General features: G+C 39.8%; 1 protein-coding gene across 3 annotated transcripts; it reads right to left on the reverse strand.

The window, feature by feature from the left end:
- Window positions 1–11,533: 11,533 nt before the first annotated feature.
- Window positions 11,534–19,274, reverse strand: usp18 (ubiquitin specific peptidase 18). Of its 3 annotated transcripts, none has more exons than XM_034674089.1 (12): window positions 19,143–19,274; window positions 18,908–19,052; window positions 17,513–17,560; window positions 17,267–17,363; window positions 17,010–17,152; window positions 16,847–16,926; window positions 16,623–16,757; window positions 15,348–15,443; window positions 15,117–15,278; window positions 14,904–15,035; window positions 14,659–14,702; window positions 11,534–12,270 (listed from the first exon to the last, which is right to left on the reverse strand). In XM_034674089.1, exons 3-12 carry the CDS (start codon window positions 17,553–17,555, stop codon window positions 12,198–12,200), a joined length of 1,005 nt encoding a protein of 334 aa, XP_034529980.1. In that variant the 5' UTR covers window positions 17,556–17,560; window positions 18,908–19,052; window positions 19,143–19,274; the 3' UTR covers window positions 11,534–12,197. The 3 variants fall into 3 exon arrangements, with proteins under 3 accessions (XP_034529980.1, XP_034529981.1, XP_034529982.1); XM_034674090.1 differs by having other exon boundaries at window positions 17,494–17,560; XM_034674091.1 differs by lacking the exon at window positions 17,513–17,560.
- Between the last annotated feature and the right edge of the window lie 2,321 nt (window positions 19,275–21,595).

A 21,595-nucleotide genomic window follows, 5' to 3' on the forward strand; every position in this document is an offset into this window, starting at 1 on the left:
GTCTGTTTTGGCAAATGCTGCTAAATACTACACACTGCACCTTTAAGAACCCACACCACAACCCACTATCATCACCGAACTAAAGCTAAACGTATTTTACCAACAACACCCACAGTGAATGATTACAGTGCATAACTTCACAGTTCAGTGCAGTACCTGAGACAGCAGTCTGAGTAAAAACATTCAAAGACTTGTTTCAGTGAGAGCTGTTTTTCTGCTCAGTCAGTCATTTTTTGCCCACAGATGCTGAGTTGCTTCTTGGCTGCAACAGGAACTTGGATGTTCTCACCACCTACAAGCTTACTGTGACCTTTCTGTTCACAACTGACACCCATTTATCTGTCAGTGATGTGGGTAAACAACAATGGGCAACAGACAGGCGGACGGGCACGTGCCAACACGCCGAGCACTGCACCCTCTTTTGACATAGCAGGAACGCATGTTTTCCCACACAGGCTTTAGACATCGAACATGTTCTCACAACTGTTCTTTTAGATGATAACAGAGAGGTTTATGTAATCCTCTGCCTATGTAATCACAAGATCAGTGCAACTCAGTTTTGTTCTACAACCACGACATAGCAGGAAACATGGTGGTATGACTGAGCAGCGTCTATAAAAGATAAAGCCTGTGCTTTATTGGAACAGAGGTATCCAACAGTCCATGCGCTGTGTGTGAGACTGGCCACAGGGTAGAACCAGGTCTCATTCACACATCCACTGCAACCAATTAGGTTTTACTCATGCTGCCACATCAAACAGCCACTTTAAAAGTAATGGGATTAGCTGTTTTTGCATGTTATTGTCCTGCTGATGAGATTCTCTTCAACAAGACGCACATCTGAACCTGCAGAGATTCAATGTTATTTCCAGATGTTTCATCCTCTGGCCATTTTTCACATGTGCAAAGGATTTTAGAATAATGCCTTGTGGAGCTTTACATCATCTAACATCAGTAATGCATCCGCATTGTGAGGCATGTGAACTTCTTCGGAGCTGAGAAATTGCGCACTTATTTTAATATCACAAACAATCACTGGCTGTGGCTCCTCTGCAGCTCAGAGGTGCAGCCGTTCAGTCTCTCTGTAATGGAACTTTGTGTGGGCTGGGAGCTCTCTGACGTCGGTTCTCACAAAACTTCCAGATGAAAACGCTTTTGCAGTGTCATATCATGGAGAATAGGAGCAGTTATCCAGACGACTACAGCAGCGGATTGTGCAGCAGATCAAACAGACTTGCCTGGGGCGCGTTAATATCAGATTTCATTTCGAGTTGAGGCCCTTCATTCATTTCTGACATTTACAGTTGGACCGTTGCACCCCTCTTCGAGGCCTCTTGGCTCTCAGTCTGCACTGAGGCCCCACCAGCCACTCTGGAAAAACCCGGTGCATCTGACTTGCATTGCCTGGCTCCACTTGTGTGTTCTGTTTGGCCCGTGCCGCTGGAGGAGGAGAGCGAGCCAATTACCAGCCGCTGCTCCGAGACCAATATGATGTCATCCTCCCCGCTCTGCTGTAACAGGCTGCAGATGAGAGGGGCCGGGCCTCTCAGCAGCCTTATTCACTTAGCAAAAAGCAGGAAAGCATTAAAAATAGCATCAAATAACCCTGGACATTAACATTTTCCTCATCTTGACAAACTTACTATGAATTACAGTAGTTACTAATGCATCGCAGCCTGATAGTGACGCAAACCAATCGATATCAAAGATTATGTCTCACTGTTTATCTCATGTTTAAATAAGACTGATAACAGCACAAGAAGCTGTGGGGTTTTCATTGTGGGGTGTCAGAGACCACATTTATTTGAAAAATTACCTGCTGGTGTGTTAAAGCTTGACATGCCCTTTCCCTAAAAGCGACACTCCCTAATTCTTTGAGAAGCCACAACCAGCCGACTGCATCCCTGCAATCAAAGGAGTAAGATTTAACAATACCTAGACACCGTGAAAAACAGAGATTCAGACTCAAAACACGCTCACTAAACTCTGGAGTCTACTTAAGTGCTATCCCAGAACGCTTTGCATTTCCTGGGAAGTCTTGTAGCCACATCACAGAATCTGGAGGGGCATGTGGGCTGCATCAGATCTCCTCTCATTTCCCTGCATACCCAACGCCCCCACAACCACACAGCATACAGTACACGCTCTGGAAGATGATATTTAACACGAGCTGATAGCCCACCACAGCTCAAACTGTAAACAAATGGCAGGTTTAACTGTTTAGGTGTGCTCGTCTGAGATTTTATCTTCATGAGAAAGAGAATCAAGTTGAACGAAATCTTTGAGGAACGCGACGTATCAAGAATTGTCAGCATTCAGTCAGATGCAGATAGACGTTGTTTACAGGTAGCTTAAATCAACCTGCAAGTTATGTGTGAAATGTGGAGATAGCAGAACAACTCACTGATGCTGTTTGTGCTGAAAATACTCAGAACATCTTCCTGTTTGACAGCAGATCTTTGATTTTTAGTTTCATCTGCAAGTTGTTGTGCTTTGTGGTTACATATTTAGCAAGATGCCAACTGCTGAGGTTAGCCCTGTTTTCTGCAGTGTATACATCCAGAAATGTTCTGTAAGCTAGGCTGTGTGGGTGATGTGAGAATGAAAGAGAAGGGAGAGTTTTATTTCCAAATTCAATTTTGGGTTATATATTCAACAGGTTACAGGAATGCTACAGCTCTGTGAAGCTGCAGCTAAAACTCGCTTGCTAACATGCTCACTGTGAGGATGCTTACACAATGTTCAGTATCTTTAGCCTGGCCTACTAGACCCTGTAAGATTTTCTTAGCCTTAACAGATGTTGGAAATGATCAAGACCTCACATGTGATGCTAAATAGAGTTCAATGATACGAGCAACACATGAGACAACAGGGTAATAGTCAAGCTAAATGTTAGGGCAGTAGCTTCTGTTCAACTCCTCTCCTTGTCAGTTGGGTTGTAGTATGGTTATGATGTAAAACACTTGAGTTTTTGCCAGAAATCAAGCAGATCTTTACAGCAGAATTAAACCTGTTTACAGCCTGGTGCAAAAGACAAGTGTAGTCTGGATAGCTCATTTCTTGATCGGCACAAACTGTACGGGGGATGAATTTTCGGCGGCAGTTTCGAAGATATTGAGATTACGAGTCTTCCAATGAGAGACACAGCTGACTTGATTGACAGGCGGGAACACTGTAGCTGTTGGCTGGGAGGCTCAAAGCCCGCCTCTTTACATCACAATCCCTCGACAGCAGCAACATGGCTGCCGCCGCCGATTGGCCTCAAAACAGAGCTTCAGAAACAGATGGGCGACGTCACGGATACTATGTCCATATTTTATACAGTCTATGGTGGCAATCCACAGACTGTTTCTCACCACATAACAGGACATCTGATGGTAAACATTAACCATGTTTAATATTATCTTACATCGATGCTGCCATGATCTTCTTCTGAGCTAAAACAGGGAAGGTGAAACCCCTTTAACATACCTCACACAAGGAAAATCTGTCAGGATAATATTTAGATCCATCAAAAAATGGGGACTTTGTCTACTTTTGTCAGAACAGGGGACCAAAAACCAGCCTGATTATCTTAATTCTGCATGTTAGCATGCTAACAGTTACAAACTACAACCAACAACTACTGTAGTTCAAAGTGAAAGTAAAAAATCATTACCAGTTGACCAGATGAAATGAACCGTAAATTTAGCCTCACTCGCCGTCTCTGTCTTTGCTGAGCAAGCATTAACAAGAATACTTCCTGGTATTTGTTGGGAAGAGAGAAGAAACTGATGGTAAATTCCTCCCTAAATCTTTACAAGCCGAGGTTCAGATTCGACTCAGGGGAGGTTTGGTGAACCGGGGTCAGGAACTTCACCTCAGCATGAGGCAGTAAAGGAATGGACTCAGTCTATTGGCGTAATAATTCAAGATTGATGATTGGTGAGATTAGGGTTAAAATATGTTCGCTAGTAAACAGCCAGTTAGCTTGGATTAGTGGGGGCACAGTTAGGTTAACCCTCTCTGTGAAATGTTAACCATATCACCACTTGTGAAACTAATAAAGAGTGAATCACACCTTATTTAACTTTTACAAGAACAACTGTGTAAAAATAATTTACTGTGTTACAGTGGTGATGTTCTGTTTCTGTGGTGGTGTGCTGTGCCAAACATCTACATAAGCTACCTGTTAAGAACCAGGAAATAGTCTGACCCATGAACATCATGCTAACAGTGAATTGCCACTTTTGAAATTCATCCATTATCCATCCATTATCTTGACCGCTTATCCCATCAGGGGTCACGGGGGGCTGGAGCCTATCCCAGCTGGCTTCGGGCGGAAGGCAGGGTACACCCTGGACAGGTCGCCAACCGATCACAGGGCCAACACAGAGAGACAGACAACCATTCACGCACACACTCACACCTACGGGCAATTGAGAGCGACCAATTAACCTGGTGAGCATGTTTTTGGACTGTGGGAGGAAGCCAGAGTACCAGGAGAGAACCCACGCATGCACGGGGAGAACATGCAAACTCCACAAAGAAAGGCACCTGCCCGGCCGGGGATTTGAACCAGGAACCTTCTATCTGTGAGGCAACGGCGCTGCCCACTGCACCACCGTGCAGCCCACTTTTGAAATTCATTTTAAAAAAAAAAAATTAAACCAACAAGATTATTGTTGTTAAGTTATTAGTGCACCTTGGAGTTCCTGGTAGGTTGATTCAATTTTTGCTGGACGTTTCTTGCTAGCTGTTTCCGCTTTTTTGTGCATTAGGCTAAGCTAACTTGGTGTTAACTGCAGCTTAGCTAACACAGTAATTGGATATTGGTATCAAGTTTCTTATTAAACTCCAACACAGCAAAAAAGTTTGGGGACTACTGCTTCATTGCATGTCTTCTCCAGTTTATATAGTTACTGAATGAAGGTAATTAATGCCAGATAAGATGCAGAGGAGAGAGTTTGCAGGGATAAGGATGTCCACCCAGACTTCCGATTGCAGTCTACCCCATACTGTCTGCGAATGGATGACTTGACCGTGCCTAAACATGATACAAGTGGGATATACTGTTTTCCTTCTACATGACTCCTCTATGTAAGAAGACCTCCGCCTTATCAATGCGTCTTTACGTCTGTGCCGCAGAGACTGTGTAAGCTATGCCCCGCTTCACATTCCTCTGCCATCCAACCTCTGTCCAGCTTGGACTTTCCCACAGAACCCTAAACCCTGTGAATGAGAGTAGGCCTTTGTTTCAGGCATTTTTCATCCTGATCCCAGCAACTTCCCCATGGTGGAATGCAACAGGAATGCCAGCGCCAGCTACCTGGCATTAGAGAGTCTTTGTGCGGAAATAGGAGAGGCAGAAGGAGAGAGCAGGTCAAAGAGGTTTGACAATGGATAGCTCACTTCTCAAGGTGCCCAGCCCAATTTTTTTTTGCAGAGCGAGTGAACAGCAGACCGCGGGTCAGATCTCTTAAACATTGCAAGGTGCACCCAAGGAGAAGTGAAAAAACGACATTGTTTGCATGTAGGCCAGTTTCGCCGTGTGTCCTCCCCCTGTCAGGTTTTTCTTCTACTGTACAAATCATTAACTGGAGCGCTGATGTAGCAACTGATTGGCATGCATACACAAGCACAGCCGAAATGCATGTCTGCAGCAGTTAACAGGTTGTTGTGGGCTTATCACCGGCTGAGAGCTGGAACGTTGAGGCAGCAGTTAGCCTCAAGGTGCAATTCCATTCATTCCTGTATAGTGAGAGACAAGAGAAGGAGCATTTTAATTTAAGGGGTGCCATGTGAAGAAGAGGATTTATTATGATATGATCAGATCATTTTTTTGATGATTTTTTTTCTCCAGACAAGTCGCAGCAGGAGTTAATTCTTGCTTAATTGGAGTGAGTTGTGATTCTGCGGAAAGCATATCACGTCAATAATAAAAACACATCAAGAACTTGTGGGATGAGAATGAGGGCCACCGCTTTGGAGGTGCACAAACATGGTGGTGTGCATGTCAGAGCAGGAGCTCGCACAGACCGTGAGACAAGACGGTTACCCGGGCCCTTCAGTAAAGTAATTTCACCTGTAACCTGAGCAGCATCTGAGGCGACGGCTGATCTTCTGTAGATCCTGCGACTGATGATAAGGAGCAGAGATAAGGTGCTAACTGAAGGGTAACGACAGCTATGAAGACAAGGGTGGGGCATCAGGTCATATAACCTTGCATGTCATGACTGCAATTACCACGGGGCCTCCGCTCACCTCCTGTGAGAACTAACATCTGTAACAAGCCGCCGACTCCTCTCAGTTGGAAGTCTGCTTGTACATATAAATACCTCTGAGAAATATGCATCATTAACCACTAAATAGTAGTCCTACTGGCTGTAAGGGGTCAACCAAAATGAAAGTGAATCAACCTCAACCTCAGCCCAGACCGAATTTGAACCACGCTTTTTTATTTTCTGTACACTTTTAGTGCTGCGACTGCTCGGCATCCCTTTTTCCTAGAAAATCCAGCAGATGTTGTATTTATTATGATCCGACTGCCAAGAATCTCAGGGAGGACGAGAGGCAAAGTCTGTGTTGACCAGACGCCCCTTTTCTCCCACCACTAGAGAGGAAATTTTATGAACTCACAGGGGAAAGATAAGGCCTCTTCCTCGACATGATCGCTCATACTACAAATTCCAGCGCCATCCCAATGCTGTTTTCACAAGCCGCTATAGCTAGGAAACACTTCTTTGATGCAACCTGAACATGAGGCCATTTTTTTTAAAATTAGGACATGAGTGTCTTAGGGTCACACGTCAAAGATAAAAGACAAAGCCTCCATGGTGGATGTAATTAGGTTTCTTCTTCTGGATTGAGGTCATTTGAAATATGCAGGACTTTCCTGTCAGGGTGAAATATGTGGATGCGTTTTCAGCTCCTCTATCTGATTCAGGGGAAAATCAAAGTCATGCAATAGACATTTGGCTACACTTTCTTGTATTTACAAATCAGCTTTCACCATGGACACCAGGCCCTGAAGTTGCACAGAACCATTTCCCATTCGAAACGTCACACGAAACCAAAGCGTAGCTCTCTCTCTCTGTATGAGAGTCGACATGCCACCTCCTCTGCTCCAAGATATCCTGAGATTTCCTGTTATAAAAGGACGCGAGTGGATGGGAGGCAGTCAGGATGGGGCTTGTTAAGGGTCTCAGTTTTGACATCGCAAGGCAAACATCCTCCCCGTTTACAGCCATCTCATAGGGGCAGACCACAGACCATTCACAAGAACACACACACAAAAAAGAGGAACCGTGTAGAGACATAGGACAAGGAAACGGTTCCTTTTGAAGGAGTTAAAAATAAAACCGGAACATGAAAGCTGCAAATTTTGAATGACACAGCTTCAACTCTTCCCTACAAAGACAAACATTTGACATGTGTTGAACAAGAAGCTTTATGTCATAGAATGTATATGAAAACAGATTGTTTATACCTCAAACCTAGCTTAAAAAACAGCTTCACTGCAGCTAATGTTGCGCAGCTAGGCTACAAAAATACAGTATGGAGTTGCTTTTTCTTTTTTTTTAAGTTATATTTTTGGGTCATTTTTGCCTTTATTACAGCTGAATAGAGACAGGAAATATGGGGAGTAGAGAGTGGGGGAGGACATGCAGTAAATGGATAAGGCTGGAATCAAACCAGCAACCTCTGCAACAAGGGCTCTGTATATGGGGCACGCGCTTAGACCGCTACGCCATCGACGCCCCGGACGTGCTAGTTTTTTTGTATCCTAAGGTAACTTTTGGTGTGATTTGGTGCTAAAGCAGTCTGATTGATTGATATAGGTTGATTGATAGAGCTTCACATCATCCATCAAACTCTTGTTCTGCTCTTGAGAGCAACCAACAGGCTAGTAAAACATTTTACTGCGTTACAGTGGTGATGTTCTGGCCTGTTTCTTTGCTAGTGTGATGCTGCCAAACATCCACATAAGCTACCTGTTAAGAGCCAGGAAATAGTCTGACCCATGAACATCATGCTAACAGTAAATTGCCGCTTTTGAAATTCGTTTTTTTAATAAATTAAACCAACAAGACTTAACCTTTATTGTTGTTAAGTTATTAGTGAACCTTGGAGTTGCTGGTAGGTGGATTTAATTTTGGCTAAACATTTTTGGCTAGCAGTTTCCTCCTGTTTTATCAAGCGGCAACCTAAAATATGAGTCCAATGTGAAAGTGCTAAAAAACTGCAGTTCATCGAGGATCCGCTTGAGGCTGGCTCCGGAAGTACTGGAAACCACATACACACCAATTCAAAAAAGCTGATCTTTACAGCAGAAATAAAAACATGATTACAGTCTGGTACAAAAGACGAGTGTAGTCTGGATAGCTCATTCCTTGATCGGCACACACTGTGGGGGGGGGTTCTAACGCAGCAATCTTCCAATGAGAGGCACAGCTGACTTGATTGACAGGCGGGAACACTGTAGCTGTTGACTAGGAGGCTCAAAGCCCGCCTCTTTACATCACACTCGCTCGACAGCAGCAATATGGCTGCCGCCGACGATTGGCCTCAAAACAGCGCTTCAGATGGTTGACATCACGGATATTACGTCCTTATTTTATACAGTCTATGTGTTTTATGCGTTAGGCTAAGCTAACTTGATGCTAACTACAGCTTAGCTAACACTGTAATTGGATATTGGTATCAAGTTTCTTATTAAACTCCAACACAGCAAAAAAGTTTGGGAAAAAGTCTGATTGATTGATATAGGTTGATTGATAGAGCTTCACATCATCCATCAAACTCTTGTTCTGCTCTTGAGAGAAACCAACAGGCCAGAAATTCAAATTCAAGCTCATCAACCTTTGAATCTTTTATATTATTCGCCTGTCTTCACTGCACTCTGCCTTTTTTTTTTTTTTTACAACTGCCCAAAGGAAAGTAACTTAATAACTCCGACAAGTGATATGATGTGAAATTATTGGTGATCACCATCGAACAGACAGAGAGCTGGAATACTTTGTGGCTGGCTGTTGCTTCAGAAAACATTTCAGTCAGACGCAGGCATTTATCTAAGCCTGCGAAATCCTCCACACAAAAAAGGAAAATTTAAGAGTGGTTCTCAAATAGCCAAATTCCATTTTCTCCTTAACGCATCACAGTGGTGTGCTCACCTAGTAACTGGTAAACACACATCAACAATGACTACGAGGCATTAATGAACCTCCATTTATTCTCCAAAGAAAACAGTGCAAGTGTTGCCACACTGCAGAGCAATATCATGCTTCTGCTATTGCCTACGTGCCTATCATGACTTTGTTCCTGCCGTATAGCGTCCTCAGTCGTCTACTTTTACTGATTTATTGTGTCAATCACTCGCTGTTAGAGGAATGATACACCAAAACAATACAGCAGAAGGTGTTCTTGGGTGACTGGCCGACACCTGACTGAGATAAAGAGCTGAATAGCCCAGATTATGATCTGCCATAAAGAGACTGAGTAACCACATCTATGGTCCAGAGCTCAACCTCAAACAATAGAGACAAAGACCTGAAGCATGTGCAGCACATGCTGGAAAAGACACTACTGTCCAGGTTATATTCATGCAGTCTCATGAGGGTCCTACCTTTGTCAAACTGTTATTGTCTGTGGTGCGTTCTAAGTCAGGTGCTTGTCTCACGTCTACTTCACACATGTTGGTACAACATGTATTATTGATTAAAGCCCCCACAAAGGGAAGAATCAGCTCTTTGGAAATAGAGAATAATTGTGAATAATAATCTCTTTTAACAATTAGGGCAAAAAATCAGGTTTTTGGGGACACGCTTACCAAATGTGCTCTTATATGAACGCAGACTTACATGAGGTGGTATAAAATAGATAGCAGCATGCACAGTACTGAGGTACTAGAATATAACTTGAAAATGAAAATGCCACACTGCTGCAACTTTATACTTCTATCTTTTTGTTCATATGGCATTAACCAGGCCTCCCTCGCTCGCTTACAGGTAGTCCAAAACGCGGCTGCTCGCCTTTTAACAGGAACCCGCAAGCATGAGCACATCAGCCTCGTTCTCGCATCCCTCCACTGGCTCCCTGTCCATTTTAGAATTTATTTTAATATTTTAATGTTTGTTTTTAAGTCACTACATGGTCTGGCACCTCAGTACATCTCTGACCTCATAAACATCTACGCCCCCCTCCAGAGCACTGAGGTCTGCTGATCAGATGCGTCTCGTCGTGCCAAAAAGACGACAATAGACGAGGGGGGGGGCCGAGCTTTTTCAGTGGTAGCTCCTAAACTGTGGAATGAGCTACCCACCCAAGTCAAAATGGCCCCCATCCTGGATACTTTTAAATCATGACTTAAATCAAGTGACAAAACTCATTCTTACTCCCTGGCATTTAATACAGCATGAGAGCTTGTGTTGGTCTCTGTTTGTCTTTTAATGTACTGTATTTTAAATTGTACTATTATTTATTTCTACTGTTTGTATTTGTTGTGCAGCACTTTGGTAACCTTGTTGTTTTTAAAATGTGCTATATAAATCAAATGGATTGGATCTTTTTGTTACTTCAAATAAACTCCCACATTTATCAGCCTTAAAATGTTGCTTATCTGCCCGCCAAAGTGTTCTCAGGTCAATGTACAGGAGTGTCACCAGCAAAATACCTATCAGTATCGAAAGTAAAAGCAATCAACGTGCCCATTGTTTCATTGTTTCATCTAAATCTATACATTTTTTAACATTATTGCAGCATTCCAAGTTTCAGTGTAGCTCCAGGCTTCTGTAGTTGAATGATCTAAGCTCTTCTTCCACAAGTACAGATAATATGCAAAAAGCAAACAAGTTACAAGTTATTTCTCTAGTGCAGATTTTAATGCTTGCAGCCGTGTGCTGGGGTAGGTGTCAGATGAAGCGATTTAATGCACAGAGAGGAAAACAGCTTTTTTTTTTAAATGAATTTATTCCTATGCAAATGTTTACAGCAGGATGAGATTTGTCAGAAAACTCAAGCTGCACATGTACAGAACAAGATCAGTAAATACAAGGTTTCACTTCGTCCACAGGGGGGCGCCAAAAACAACACAGAAAAAGTTTCTTACAGGAGCTTTAACAAAAAATATGTACTGATCGCATTTCATGTCACGTAGGCATGGTTAATACTTCCTATGTGAACTGTCTTTGTTATGAGGAATAATTCCAGTCACAGTCGTACTTAAATGTCAAGTCAGAAATTATGACTTTTATATGCCTGGCCATACCGGTGACTCAAATCTATACACATTGTGCACATCCAGTCGTGGTTTTTGGTGTTGAACGTAGGAAGACGACACCCCCCCTATACATAGGGCTGCTTCATGCAACATGGCAGTGAGATGACTAAGCATGAGGCCTGATGCCTGTAGCACTGTGCAGACATGTTCCATTCTGTCAGCACTCTGCGGCACATAGGCTCCATTTCACACGGTCTCCTGACTCTTGGCCAAGCGAGTGGGAACTTTAGAGGCTCTTCTGACAGCCAATAGCAAGCATTTACGCATTCCGGCTGCAACATCTAACTTCACTTTATTATTGTATATTCGGAAAGAAGTGCAGATGACTTTCTGTAACTTTAGTGCAAACATTTTGACCTTGCATTTGCGGCTTTTGCTGCATCAGAAAGAGTGGGAAAAAACTGTTTGTAACCCCTGATGAGGTCTTAAGTCTTGCAGGTTGTTACGTTATGCTGAAGCAACCCTTTATGTGTTTTTTGGCAGCACTAATGTGGAAAAAACATGAATTCATTGTTCTTTATTGGTGACTCATGCAGCAAAAAGTAGTGTCAGGAAAATGAGCACTGAGTCCAATAACAGGTATTTCCCTTCAAACAGTGAATATCTCAGCAAAGCATTCTCCCAAAACAGCCCCCCAGTATGATGGAGTGCTCAGCGTGTGTGGTCTCAGGAGTGGAAAACTCATCACTGTTTTGAATCTTCAACTCCATCTACTGGTGTTTAGCAGAAACTGCAGCACTTATTATCTACTGAATCACCTTTTTGAGGTCAGGAATTTGTTAAATGTAAGATAATTCAAGGTGTGGAATTACATTTTTAAATTACAATAAGTCAAATCAATAATCAATAATAATAGTCATTAATCCTATGATTATTGCATATTCCCATGTTCACCCTGTATTGCACCATACCCCATGTGAATTCATCTGCATCCACCCACTCAGCCGGAGAGATCAGGTTGTGGTCCACCGGCTTCTGAACCTCTTCTGTACATTAACATGTACGCTGTGGATCTGCAAAATAACAACATTCAACATTTGAACAGGAAAAGTACGAATCTTGAATCTTCAAAAGCAAAACAACCAGCATAAAATAAGACTTCCCTATTTAGTGTTGCTAGAGGTAGCATGTAAGCTCTGAAGCTCATCGATGGCGGTCGCCATATCGGACATTCGGACTCAACCTAGCTTTTGGTCGACCAAGCAAGAGGCAAAGAGGTGGGCCTCTAGCCTGGCTGACAGCTACTGTGTGCCCGCATGTCAATCAAGTCAGCCCCACCCCAACTATGGCTAATAATGCTAAAGTTGTTACCACAATATCTTCAAAAATAATGAATCATAAAGAGATTCATCCTCTGTATAGTGTGAACGCATAGAGAAATGGGCTCTACAAACCAGAACAGAATGTTAACAGCTGTAAAATATTTCGTCTGCATTTTAACCATAGACTGTATAAATAATGGACGTAGTATCCGTGACGTCACCCATCTGTTCCTGAGCGCTGTTTTTGAGCCAATTGACGGCAGCAGCCATGTTGGAAATGCAGAACTCAACCAGGCATAGTGTGACGTAAAGGGACGGGGTTTGAGCCTCCTAGCCAACAGCTATGTGTTCCCGTCCGGGAGTCAAGTCAGTCATGTCCTTATTTGGGCAAAAACTCGTAATCTTAATATCTTCTGAACCGTCACGTTAGAAAAAAATTCACCCCCGCACAGTGTGTGCCGATAGAGAAATTAATGACCTAGGGCCAAACCGTTTTTTGAACCAGGCTGTAAACATGTTTATTAATGCTGCAAAGATCGTCTTTTTTTAATTGGTGTCTATGTGGTTTCTGGTGTTTCTGCAGCCAGCCTCAAGCAGATTCTCGATGAATTGCAGTTTATAACACTTCCGCATGGGCTTCATAGTTTGAGACCGGAGGTTGCCGCTTGATTCTATCACAAAGGCCAGCGTATTGTTTTGGTTACTGGATTACCAGAATATGAGCCTGTTTTCAAGAGAAAACCTGCTTCTTTTATCCAGAGATATAAATAAGTCCAGATCTTTAGAAAACTAAATGGAGTTAGTGGATTGAATCAAATATATGGATCCATGTGCAAAACAAAGTAATACATTCAACAGTTAAGGGAAAGTGATAAGGGAGAAACATAAAAAGAAATTCCAGTACAGTAAACAGGTATAAAGAGTGAAAACATAACTACCAGGTGTTCAAAAAGCTGCTGAAAGACAACACAACATACCAAGCAGGATGGATTTCCTCTATTCAAGAGTTCAAACGTTTGGAAGCCTTCATAGCAAAACCACCTTTAGTCTTTAATAATCACTCTAGAAAAACAAGAAGGCTTTCTTTAAAGATCTAAAGCCATTTACGCAAGTAGGAGGATAAAAGCTGCATGCTGTCAGCAGGAGTTAAGCATTACAGGCTGTCAGTGTTATTAATAAATACTGTAACTTAACTAAGCATCATTAGCAGGAAAATAAGACTCACATGGTTTTTACTCCTTTAGCTGGGGGCATGGTTGATTAAATCTATAATATTTAAAGTGAGAGATGATTATATAAACGGGACTAAACACAGAAAGTTGATTAGAAAGATAAGAGTCTGCTAAGCTCTTTGTATTAAACTAAAAAAGATTTTTTAAATTTAGATTTGAGGAAGTTACTTATTTCCTTTCGTGCTAAAAGTCAATGAGACAATTGTTGGAGTGATCATGAATCTTTTCTTCATTTAAAGCCATGTAAGTCAACCAATTTCTGAAGAATACATCATTTTTCAGTCGGTTAATCTTCTCCGACTGCCATAATTGATAAGACAAACAAACATGTGATCAGTGAGTTGGTAAATAAGAGATGAACTAATGGAATATGTAATTTTTGTCATCATATTGTCCTTGTTAAATTATAAATAAGTGTCTTATTTTGAGAACAAATGAGAAACAGTAGTTGTGAAATAAGAGGTGAACCAGAAAAGAACCCTGAGGTACCCCACAATCAATTAAAGCTCCTGTGAGGAGTTTTTTGCTGATTATGAAAAAGACTCAAATTAATACTGATTTCTCTATATGACCTACAAAGGCAAAAAAGACCATCAAGATACCATTAAGATCTTCTATAAAGTCATTCTAAAGCTTGAAACTGCTGGTGCGGGGCAGGTGTCGGACAAGAGATTCATTGCAATCAGCCTTTGTAAAATTTCCACAGCAACGTTTATAAATGAGTTACATTTAGATGTTAAAATAAAGCCAGATTTGATTTTTAGCATGCAGTAGTATCAATCTTGTCATCGCTTGCAAAGAAATGTAACTTTTCCTTTGAGAGAATACCATACCCTGACAAACGCGAACTATTCCTCCAAACAGTTAACAAACAAAAACTGACAGAAATTTTGAGAGAGTAATTTACCTGTTATATCCACCATATGTAGCCATTACTTCTTCCCAGGAGGCCTGCGTGTTGGAATGCAAATCAGAGACTTTATCAGACAGAAAAAATTACTTCAAAAGTAAAATGTGTAATTTTCCTTCCCCTTATGGTTTTAGGGAGCGAATTGAAGGTATAATGACATATAAAAAATAAGTTCCTCAACAGGGTCAAGCTGGGAATAAAAATACATCTTTGAAAGCCGGATTTTGTATGAATTGAAGTACCTGTTGTACATGGCTGTCATTTGCATAGTGCCAGCGCTGGTTCGCTCTATGACGAACAAAAGCAGTGTAGTGTCCGTACATTGCACCACCAGAGTGCACCAACACTGCATACAAAGTGTACGTGCAGTCATTCTGGGGGAAAAAAATTTAATAAATTTGCAGAAGACTCCAGATTAAATGTGACAACATTAGTTCAAAGTGAAATATTATTACCTGAGTGAAATCCGAAGAGAACGCCTCCTTTACGATCTCTGTGAAGTCAAAGGTTTCTGGAAATGTAACCTTGCAATCAATTTTTCGGGCGTAACCGCTGTTATTCCGAAATCTTTTCAGATGCACACGCAAGATAGGAGGAAGGGAGAGCAGTTTGACACCCTGAGGAAGGAAAATATGTCTCACTATTAAGGTACAAACTCTTAAAGGAACATACAGAACAAGCCTCACCTGTTTGGATGGGGTCTTTGAACCACATTGTTTACAGTAGCAGCAATTTCTGCCCTTTAGCTCCTGATGCTCGAAGAAAGACGTCATGCAGCTTTCCTGAAAAGGTACAAGTTGGCATCACTTTGAGTTTGGATTGAGGAGTCATCTTTTTTCTGGTTTCCTAACAAAAGTATGTACTATGTAACTGCAGCTAGTTAGCTAATCAAGGTAACGGCTAGCCTGGCCCTTTCCAAAAGTGACAAAATCAATTCATAAGTAGCTTTAAAGCTCAGTATTTTGTATTCTTTAGCTTGTTTGCCTAATCTATCCAAGTATCAAAGTCTAAAAAAGTAAACTGGCTATCTTATAGTATTCAATTTGGTACAATTTCTTAGCAGATGAATTTAGCCACAGAGAAATAGTCTAGTTCATAATCTCCCGCTAAAAACAGAGCATTAAGACTTGAAAAAGGCCCTGAAAACATGTAAAAATCACTAATCAGCACTCCTAAAGCTCAAAATAATGTGATTTCTGTTTGTTGTTATTTTTGCATTGCAACTTATCATTCCCACAAACTTCAAACTTTTTTTCAAATGTGCCAATACAATATGTTTAATTTTCATTGATGAGCCTTAGAAGTGTCTGTTGGTGAACTTTTTACCCTTTGATATAGTCCGGCTAAATGTTCACCTTTGTTTCAATGTTTTATTTTCAAGCTATGCTAATTAGCTGCTAGTTCTAACTCCACGTTCGTTCCACCAACTAACACATAGGTGTGCCGATTTTCTTAGGGTCTGTTTCCACTTGCACCGTCAGCTTTTGTTATTGTTTGACCCCACAGCACTCTCAGTTGACAATAGTTCAACTTTGAAACACCACTGCACTCGTCAATGTTACTTTTCAATCACTGCCCATTGAGTCCTGCCACTCAAGAAGTGGCAGGACTTTTGATATCAACTTTGTCAACAACTACGGCGGAGGTCTGTACAGAGGAAAGAGTATCTACATGCTTTTACAGGGGAATTACTTCTATGGTTAAAGCTGCTGCTAATGCTACAAAATGTTTTCTTTCAATTGGTTTTTAATTTTCTTTGTAGAATTATACAAAGCATTTTATAACCGAGTTAAAAGTAGTCAGCACTGGTGAGAAGGGCTTTGAAACAGAGTTTGTGGCTTGTACATTAAAAAAAAAAGCAGTAAGTGGACACAGGCCCTTATTTATAAGAAAAGGCCTGTTTTAGATATTATAGAACTGTCCTGAAGAAAATGAAGATGTGTCCTAAAAAGTCAACGCACCAGAGAATTGTCATCTTCCTTTATGTGCAGTGGCAAGCTGAGCATGAAGCTGGTCTGGGTCTGGTTGAAGGAGCACTCTAAACACTCCAGCTGTGTCTGCACAGAAATCTTGTACAGTTCCTGGATTTCAAGAGCCTGACAGAAAAAAAAACACACGCAGGTAATTATAAATGAAACACCTGCAGATAAAAAAAAAAACACTATAAATATAGTGTAACACCAACCAGGGCTGTGTCGCCAATCTGCTGCTGCATCAAGTTCAGGATGGACAGGAACACCTCATCTGCATCATGCTGCACATTAACTGCAAAACAGGATAGTTGAGTTGTGAGATAAACAATTTCAATAAAGAACCTTTCTTTGATTTGTAAATATTTTCATGCTTACGTCGGATGTAGTTTCTGTCCAGGCAGTAGAGAAAGCCATGATGGGACACCGAATGAGGGTCGTCGCTCCTCATGGCAGAGAGGACTGTCTTCAGCTGCAGAGGGAGGGAATGCTTGTCCGCGGTCCGACCAGATGGTTTCCACCTTGTGCAATTCATTAATTGTCAGGTTTGTAATTTGCATAAATGCCTGATCACTATACGCAATCCTTTACTCATAAGGCAACGTCATAATGAAAACACTGCAGAGTTTTCTTACTTGTCAAGGATATCCGTGAGTTCCCTGGTAGCAGAGAAGGTCTGCAGTAAAGTGTTCACACAGCAGGAAAGATGGTGGTTTCTGAGGCCTTTCATGGCTGTGAAACAACAACAGACACATTTGAATAACCGTGTGAAGCCTGAATGTTCTCAGGTGTACCAACAAGGGCATACCTAGAGGCCCAGAATTCAATGGGCATATCTTTAAAAAAAAAAAAAGGAAATAACTTAGAAATCCAGATGCTACCTGGGCTGGTACAATCATCCATTTTGCTGTGCGGAACACCCATCTCACCTGTATATTTTATTAAAAGCAACAAATCAATCATCCTAAAGACAACACAGAAAGACATATGTGTTCGGTTTATTGGTTTAAGGTGCAGCGTATAGCAGATGTTTATTTTAAACAGATCTGAGGTCAGTGTTTTGTTTTTTTATGTCATTGCTGCACACGTGACGGATTTATTGGTTGTGAAGAGAAAAATAATTGTGTGGAATGAAGTTACTGTGGAAAACTGCCGGTTTAAACTTCACAAACTGCATTGAAAACGGTGGTAGACCATAGAGATATGTGGATACTTTATTAACAAGGATTTAAATACATTTTAAAATGTTGTATGCGTCTGCTATTTGTGACATCTTTCAAATCTCTACTTAAAACCCATTTTTACAGACTAGCTTTTATGTGACTTTATCTTTCTGACTGCTTTTACTTCTATTTTATTATTAATTATATTTTTTATCCAACTAATTCACTGTCTTAAATGTTTTAGATTATTTTATTTGATTGTTTTAATCTATTATTATTATTTTTCTTTTATTATTTTAATGTTCCTAGTTCATCCTTTGCACTTTTTCTAATTTTCCCGATGTGATGCCGTCCTTTTACTCTGAAAACCTCTTTTATTGCCCTTTGAATGCTTTTATTTACTTCTCCATTTTAATTTATTTTAATTTATTTAGGGATTTTTCTGTTTACCCTGAAAAACCTCTCAACAATGATTTACTGGTCCGTTGTCACACCAATCCATACTTAAAGGGAGTGGTGTGACAATGGTTAAAGGGAAAACAATTGACGTGTTTTCCCTTTAACCTCCTGCATTGCATTTTGTTTTGCATTGATCACATTTTCTCCTCCCTGTCTGTCAATTTGTTTACTCTGCTATAGAACTACGCTTTTTTTGTCAAAGCACTTTGTAAACATTTGTTTTTAAAGGTGCTATATAAATAAAGTAATTATCATTATTACTATTGTCTATTGTAACTCTGTAACTGTGCCGCTGCCTATCTTGGCCAGGACTCTCTTGGAAATGAGATTCTTAATCTCAATGAGCATTTCCTGGTTAAATAAAGCTTATAATAATAATAATAATAATAATAATGATAATAATAATAATAATGATAATAATGATAATGATAATAATAATAATAATAATAAAAATAATAATAATAATAATGATAATGATACTTCCTTTTGTTGATCTGAAAAACTTAGTTACAAGAATTGAACCCTCATAGTCCAAATTAAGTATTCACGATGAAAAAGTTGAATTAGTCAAGTAAAAAACAAATACCTGAGTAAATGTAGACTCATTGTTGGTCATATTTCAAAACAAACATCGTCTTAAAGGGGTCTACTCACTTCAGAAGACGCCTCTCACGTCGAGCCTCGAGAACAGCTGGAGGACACCTGAGGATTTCAGTGAGGGGTCGACTTCTCGCGGTATTTCACTTCCTCACGCGCTACAAACAAACCTCAGGACCCCCAAACTTCACAGACACCGGTCCTGTTTATCAGCAAGTAGTCAGCAAAAGACACAAGGTCAAATATTTCGCTAAAGATTTAAATATGTTCGAGTCAAAACAGCTCTCCTCACCTCTGTAAACATCTCCACAGTGACAGCTTCATGTTCACTTTCGTTTTACACTCAAAGCCTCGCAGCGTCACCAATCATTCAGAGAATCGAAACTTAAACGTTGCTAGGCGCAGAGAGGACGTAACCTCGACGTCAGATGTTATGACAGGAAATGCTACCATCTGTCAGCAGGTTTAAAACTTGGCTATTTAAATATTTTATTTATATTTGTTTTTATTATTTTATCATTTTCAGAACAAAACAACAAAATTCAAGTCTCACTGTGTTTACAAAGCAGATTTTCAGACAAAGATATGTACCATTATTATTTTTATTATTTTTATTATTTTAATCATTATTATCTAAACCATTGTTTTAACATTTATTTATTATTATCTTATTTATTTCTTGTGTTCATCTGATCTTGTTAACTCTACCTTTTTTTGTAACTTTTCTTTCCGCTTATTTTATTAATTTTACTGTATTGATTTTCTTTTCTTTTTTAAGTATTTATTTTTTAATTGTGCATTTTATAATTTTACCATTGCTGTTGTTTTCTGACTGTCTGTTACTCTGTGAAGCACTTTAGGCTACATGTTTTTATGTATGAAAGGTTCTATATATTAATAAAGTTGAGTTGAGTTGAGTTGAGTTGAGTTGAGTTGAGTTGAGTTGAGTACCGTCCAGAAAAAATATATATTTTAATAGTTATACTAATAATAATGCTTATAATAGTAATAATGCTACCAACAAGAACAATACAAATAATATCCATATATAATAACATCACCACCATCAATTTAAAAAAGATCAACAATAACAATAATAATATTAACAGCAATAATAACAGACCTTTGACTCAAGAAGATGTGACCCATGTAAAAAAAATAAAAAATAAATAAGATTAGCAAAAAAAACAACCACAAGTATTAGCACATAATGAGCCGTCCTCCAACTCCCATCTATGAAGAATGCTGAAAAGTGATGTAGTGCTAGGCACCGTTTTCTTCCACTCTGAAGGGTACTGGCCTTTCAACAGTGTATTTTTGAGATCTAAAGGCAAATAATCCAGGACAGGATTCCTATTCTAAGGAACTATTCAAGTTTTCAAAAATCATTCAGCCTACTAATTATTTATTTTCTTTTTTGTAGGAGTCTATGATTTTATGATATTTCATCGTGTCACAAAGACTACTGTCCTTCATAGGAAATGTTTTAAGATTACAGTCTTTTACAGTCTAAATATAATTTTAGATAAAACATCAGGTATGAAAAAAACAATACAGCATTTTACTTTTACAATTGCTTGTCAAGGAAGGAAATAAAAATGATTACCTTCTCTGATAGAGATTACAAAGACAGTGAAACAAATATAAAGAAATCTGTCTGAAAACTACTTAAGGACACATGACCGTAATGACACATTTAACCACTAGATGTCAGTGTTTGACAGTCGATCTCAAAACAGGTTTATTTGACAGTCATGAGGATCAATAATGCTTCAATGTATATTATTATAAAAGGTACAATTCAACACACTTAGGCTATGGGCTTCAGGACAATGTTTATATTTTATGGTATTTAGCTGTATGATACTGGGCTATAGGATGTAATAGCAAGGCTTTTTCTTGGCAGACTGATAATTGTAAGAAAAATTAAAAAGGCCTTTGTTTTACAAATGGTTTAACAAATGGCTGAATTGGGTGCAGCTACTATGTTTGTAAGTGTTCAATGTATTTTCTATTGTGTCATTGTTGTCCATATTGTTATCCATCAGTTATTTTTACCACTCGAAGATGGAGGCATTTCTTGATCTGATATTATTTTTTGGTAACATGACAGAAGAGTGTTCACTTTCTTGTGTTTTTTTTCAGCAAGATGTGCAATGACAACGGGGGAATGTTAGGCATTTATAATAATAAATATGACTCTATGTTGCTGAGGCTATTGTGATTTTTGCCCTCAATGCAGGCTGTGACACAAAATGATGGTCTATTATCAATCAATCAGACTTTATTTATAAAGCGCTTTTCATACAATGACATTGTAACACAAAGTGCTGAACATAAAAACAACTTCAAAATAGAATAAATTAAGAAAAAGATCCCACCCCCAGCCCCGACTAAGTAGCTTGTTCAGTGACAGACTTCTTCACCCGCGGTGTCTCACGGAGAGATACAGCAGGTCTTTTCTTCTTGCAGTGGTCAGACTCTATAATCAATATGTATATATATATATATATGTATGTGTGTGTGTGTGTGTGTGTGTGTGTGTGTGTGTGTGTGATTTTAAGATATGCTTATCTTTTACCTCTTTAATTTTAATTTTAATTGCTTTTTAATAATTGTTAATGTATAGGCTCTTGTTTGCTTTATATATTTCTTTTGCCCTATGTCTACTCTGTTACTGTAACACTTGAATTTCCCTGTTGTGGGACGAGTAAAGGAATCCCTTATCTTATCTTATCTAACCCC

Source organism: Notolabrus celidotus, chromosome 21 (assembly GCF_009762535.1).
Source record: "Notolabrus celidotus isolate fNotCel1 chromosome 21, fNotCel1.pri, whole genome shotgun sequence".
Taxonomy (NCBI): domain Eukaryota; kingdom Metazoa; phylum Chordata; class Actinopteri; order Labriformes; family Labridae; genus Notolabrus; species Notolabrus celidotus.

Excerpts from the sequence above, each read along its gene's own strand:
- usp18 (XM_034674089.1), bottom strand. The coding sequence starts at position 17,555 with ATGGGTGTTCCGCACAGCAAAATGGATGATTGTACCAGCCCAG. Across the intron at positions 16,758-16,846 it reads AGATTGGCGACACAGCCCTG|GCTCTTGAAATCCAGGAACT; the intron begins GTTGGTGTTACA and ends TTTTTCTGTCAG. Across the intron at positions 15,279-15,347 it reads CAAAGACCCCATCCAAACAG|GGTGTCAAACTGCTCTCCCT; the intron begins GTGAGGCTTGTT and ends TTCCTTCCTCAG.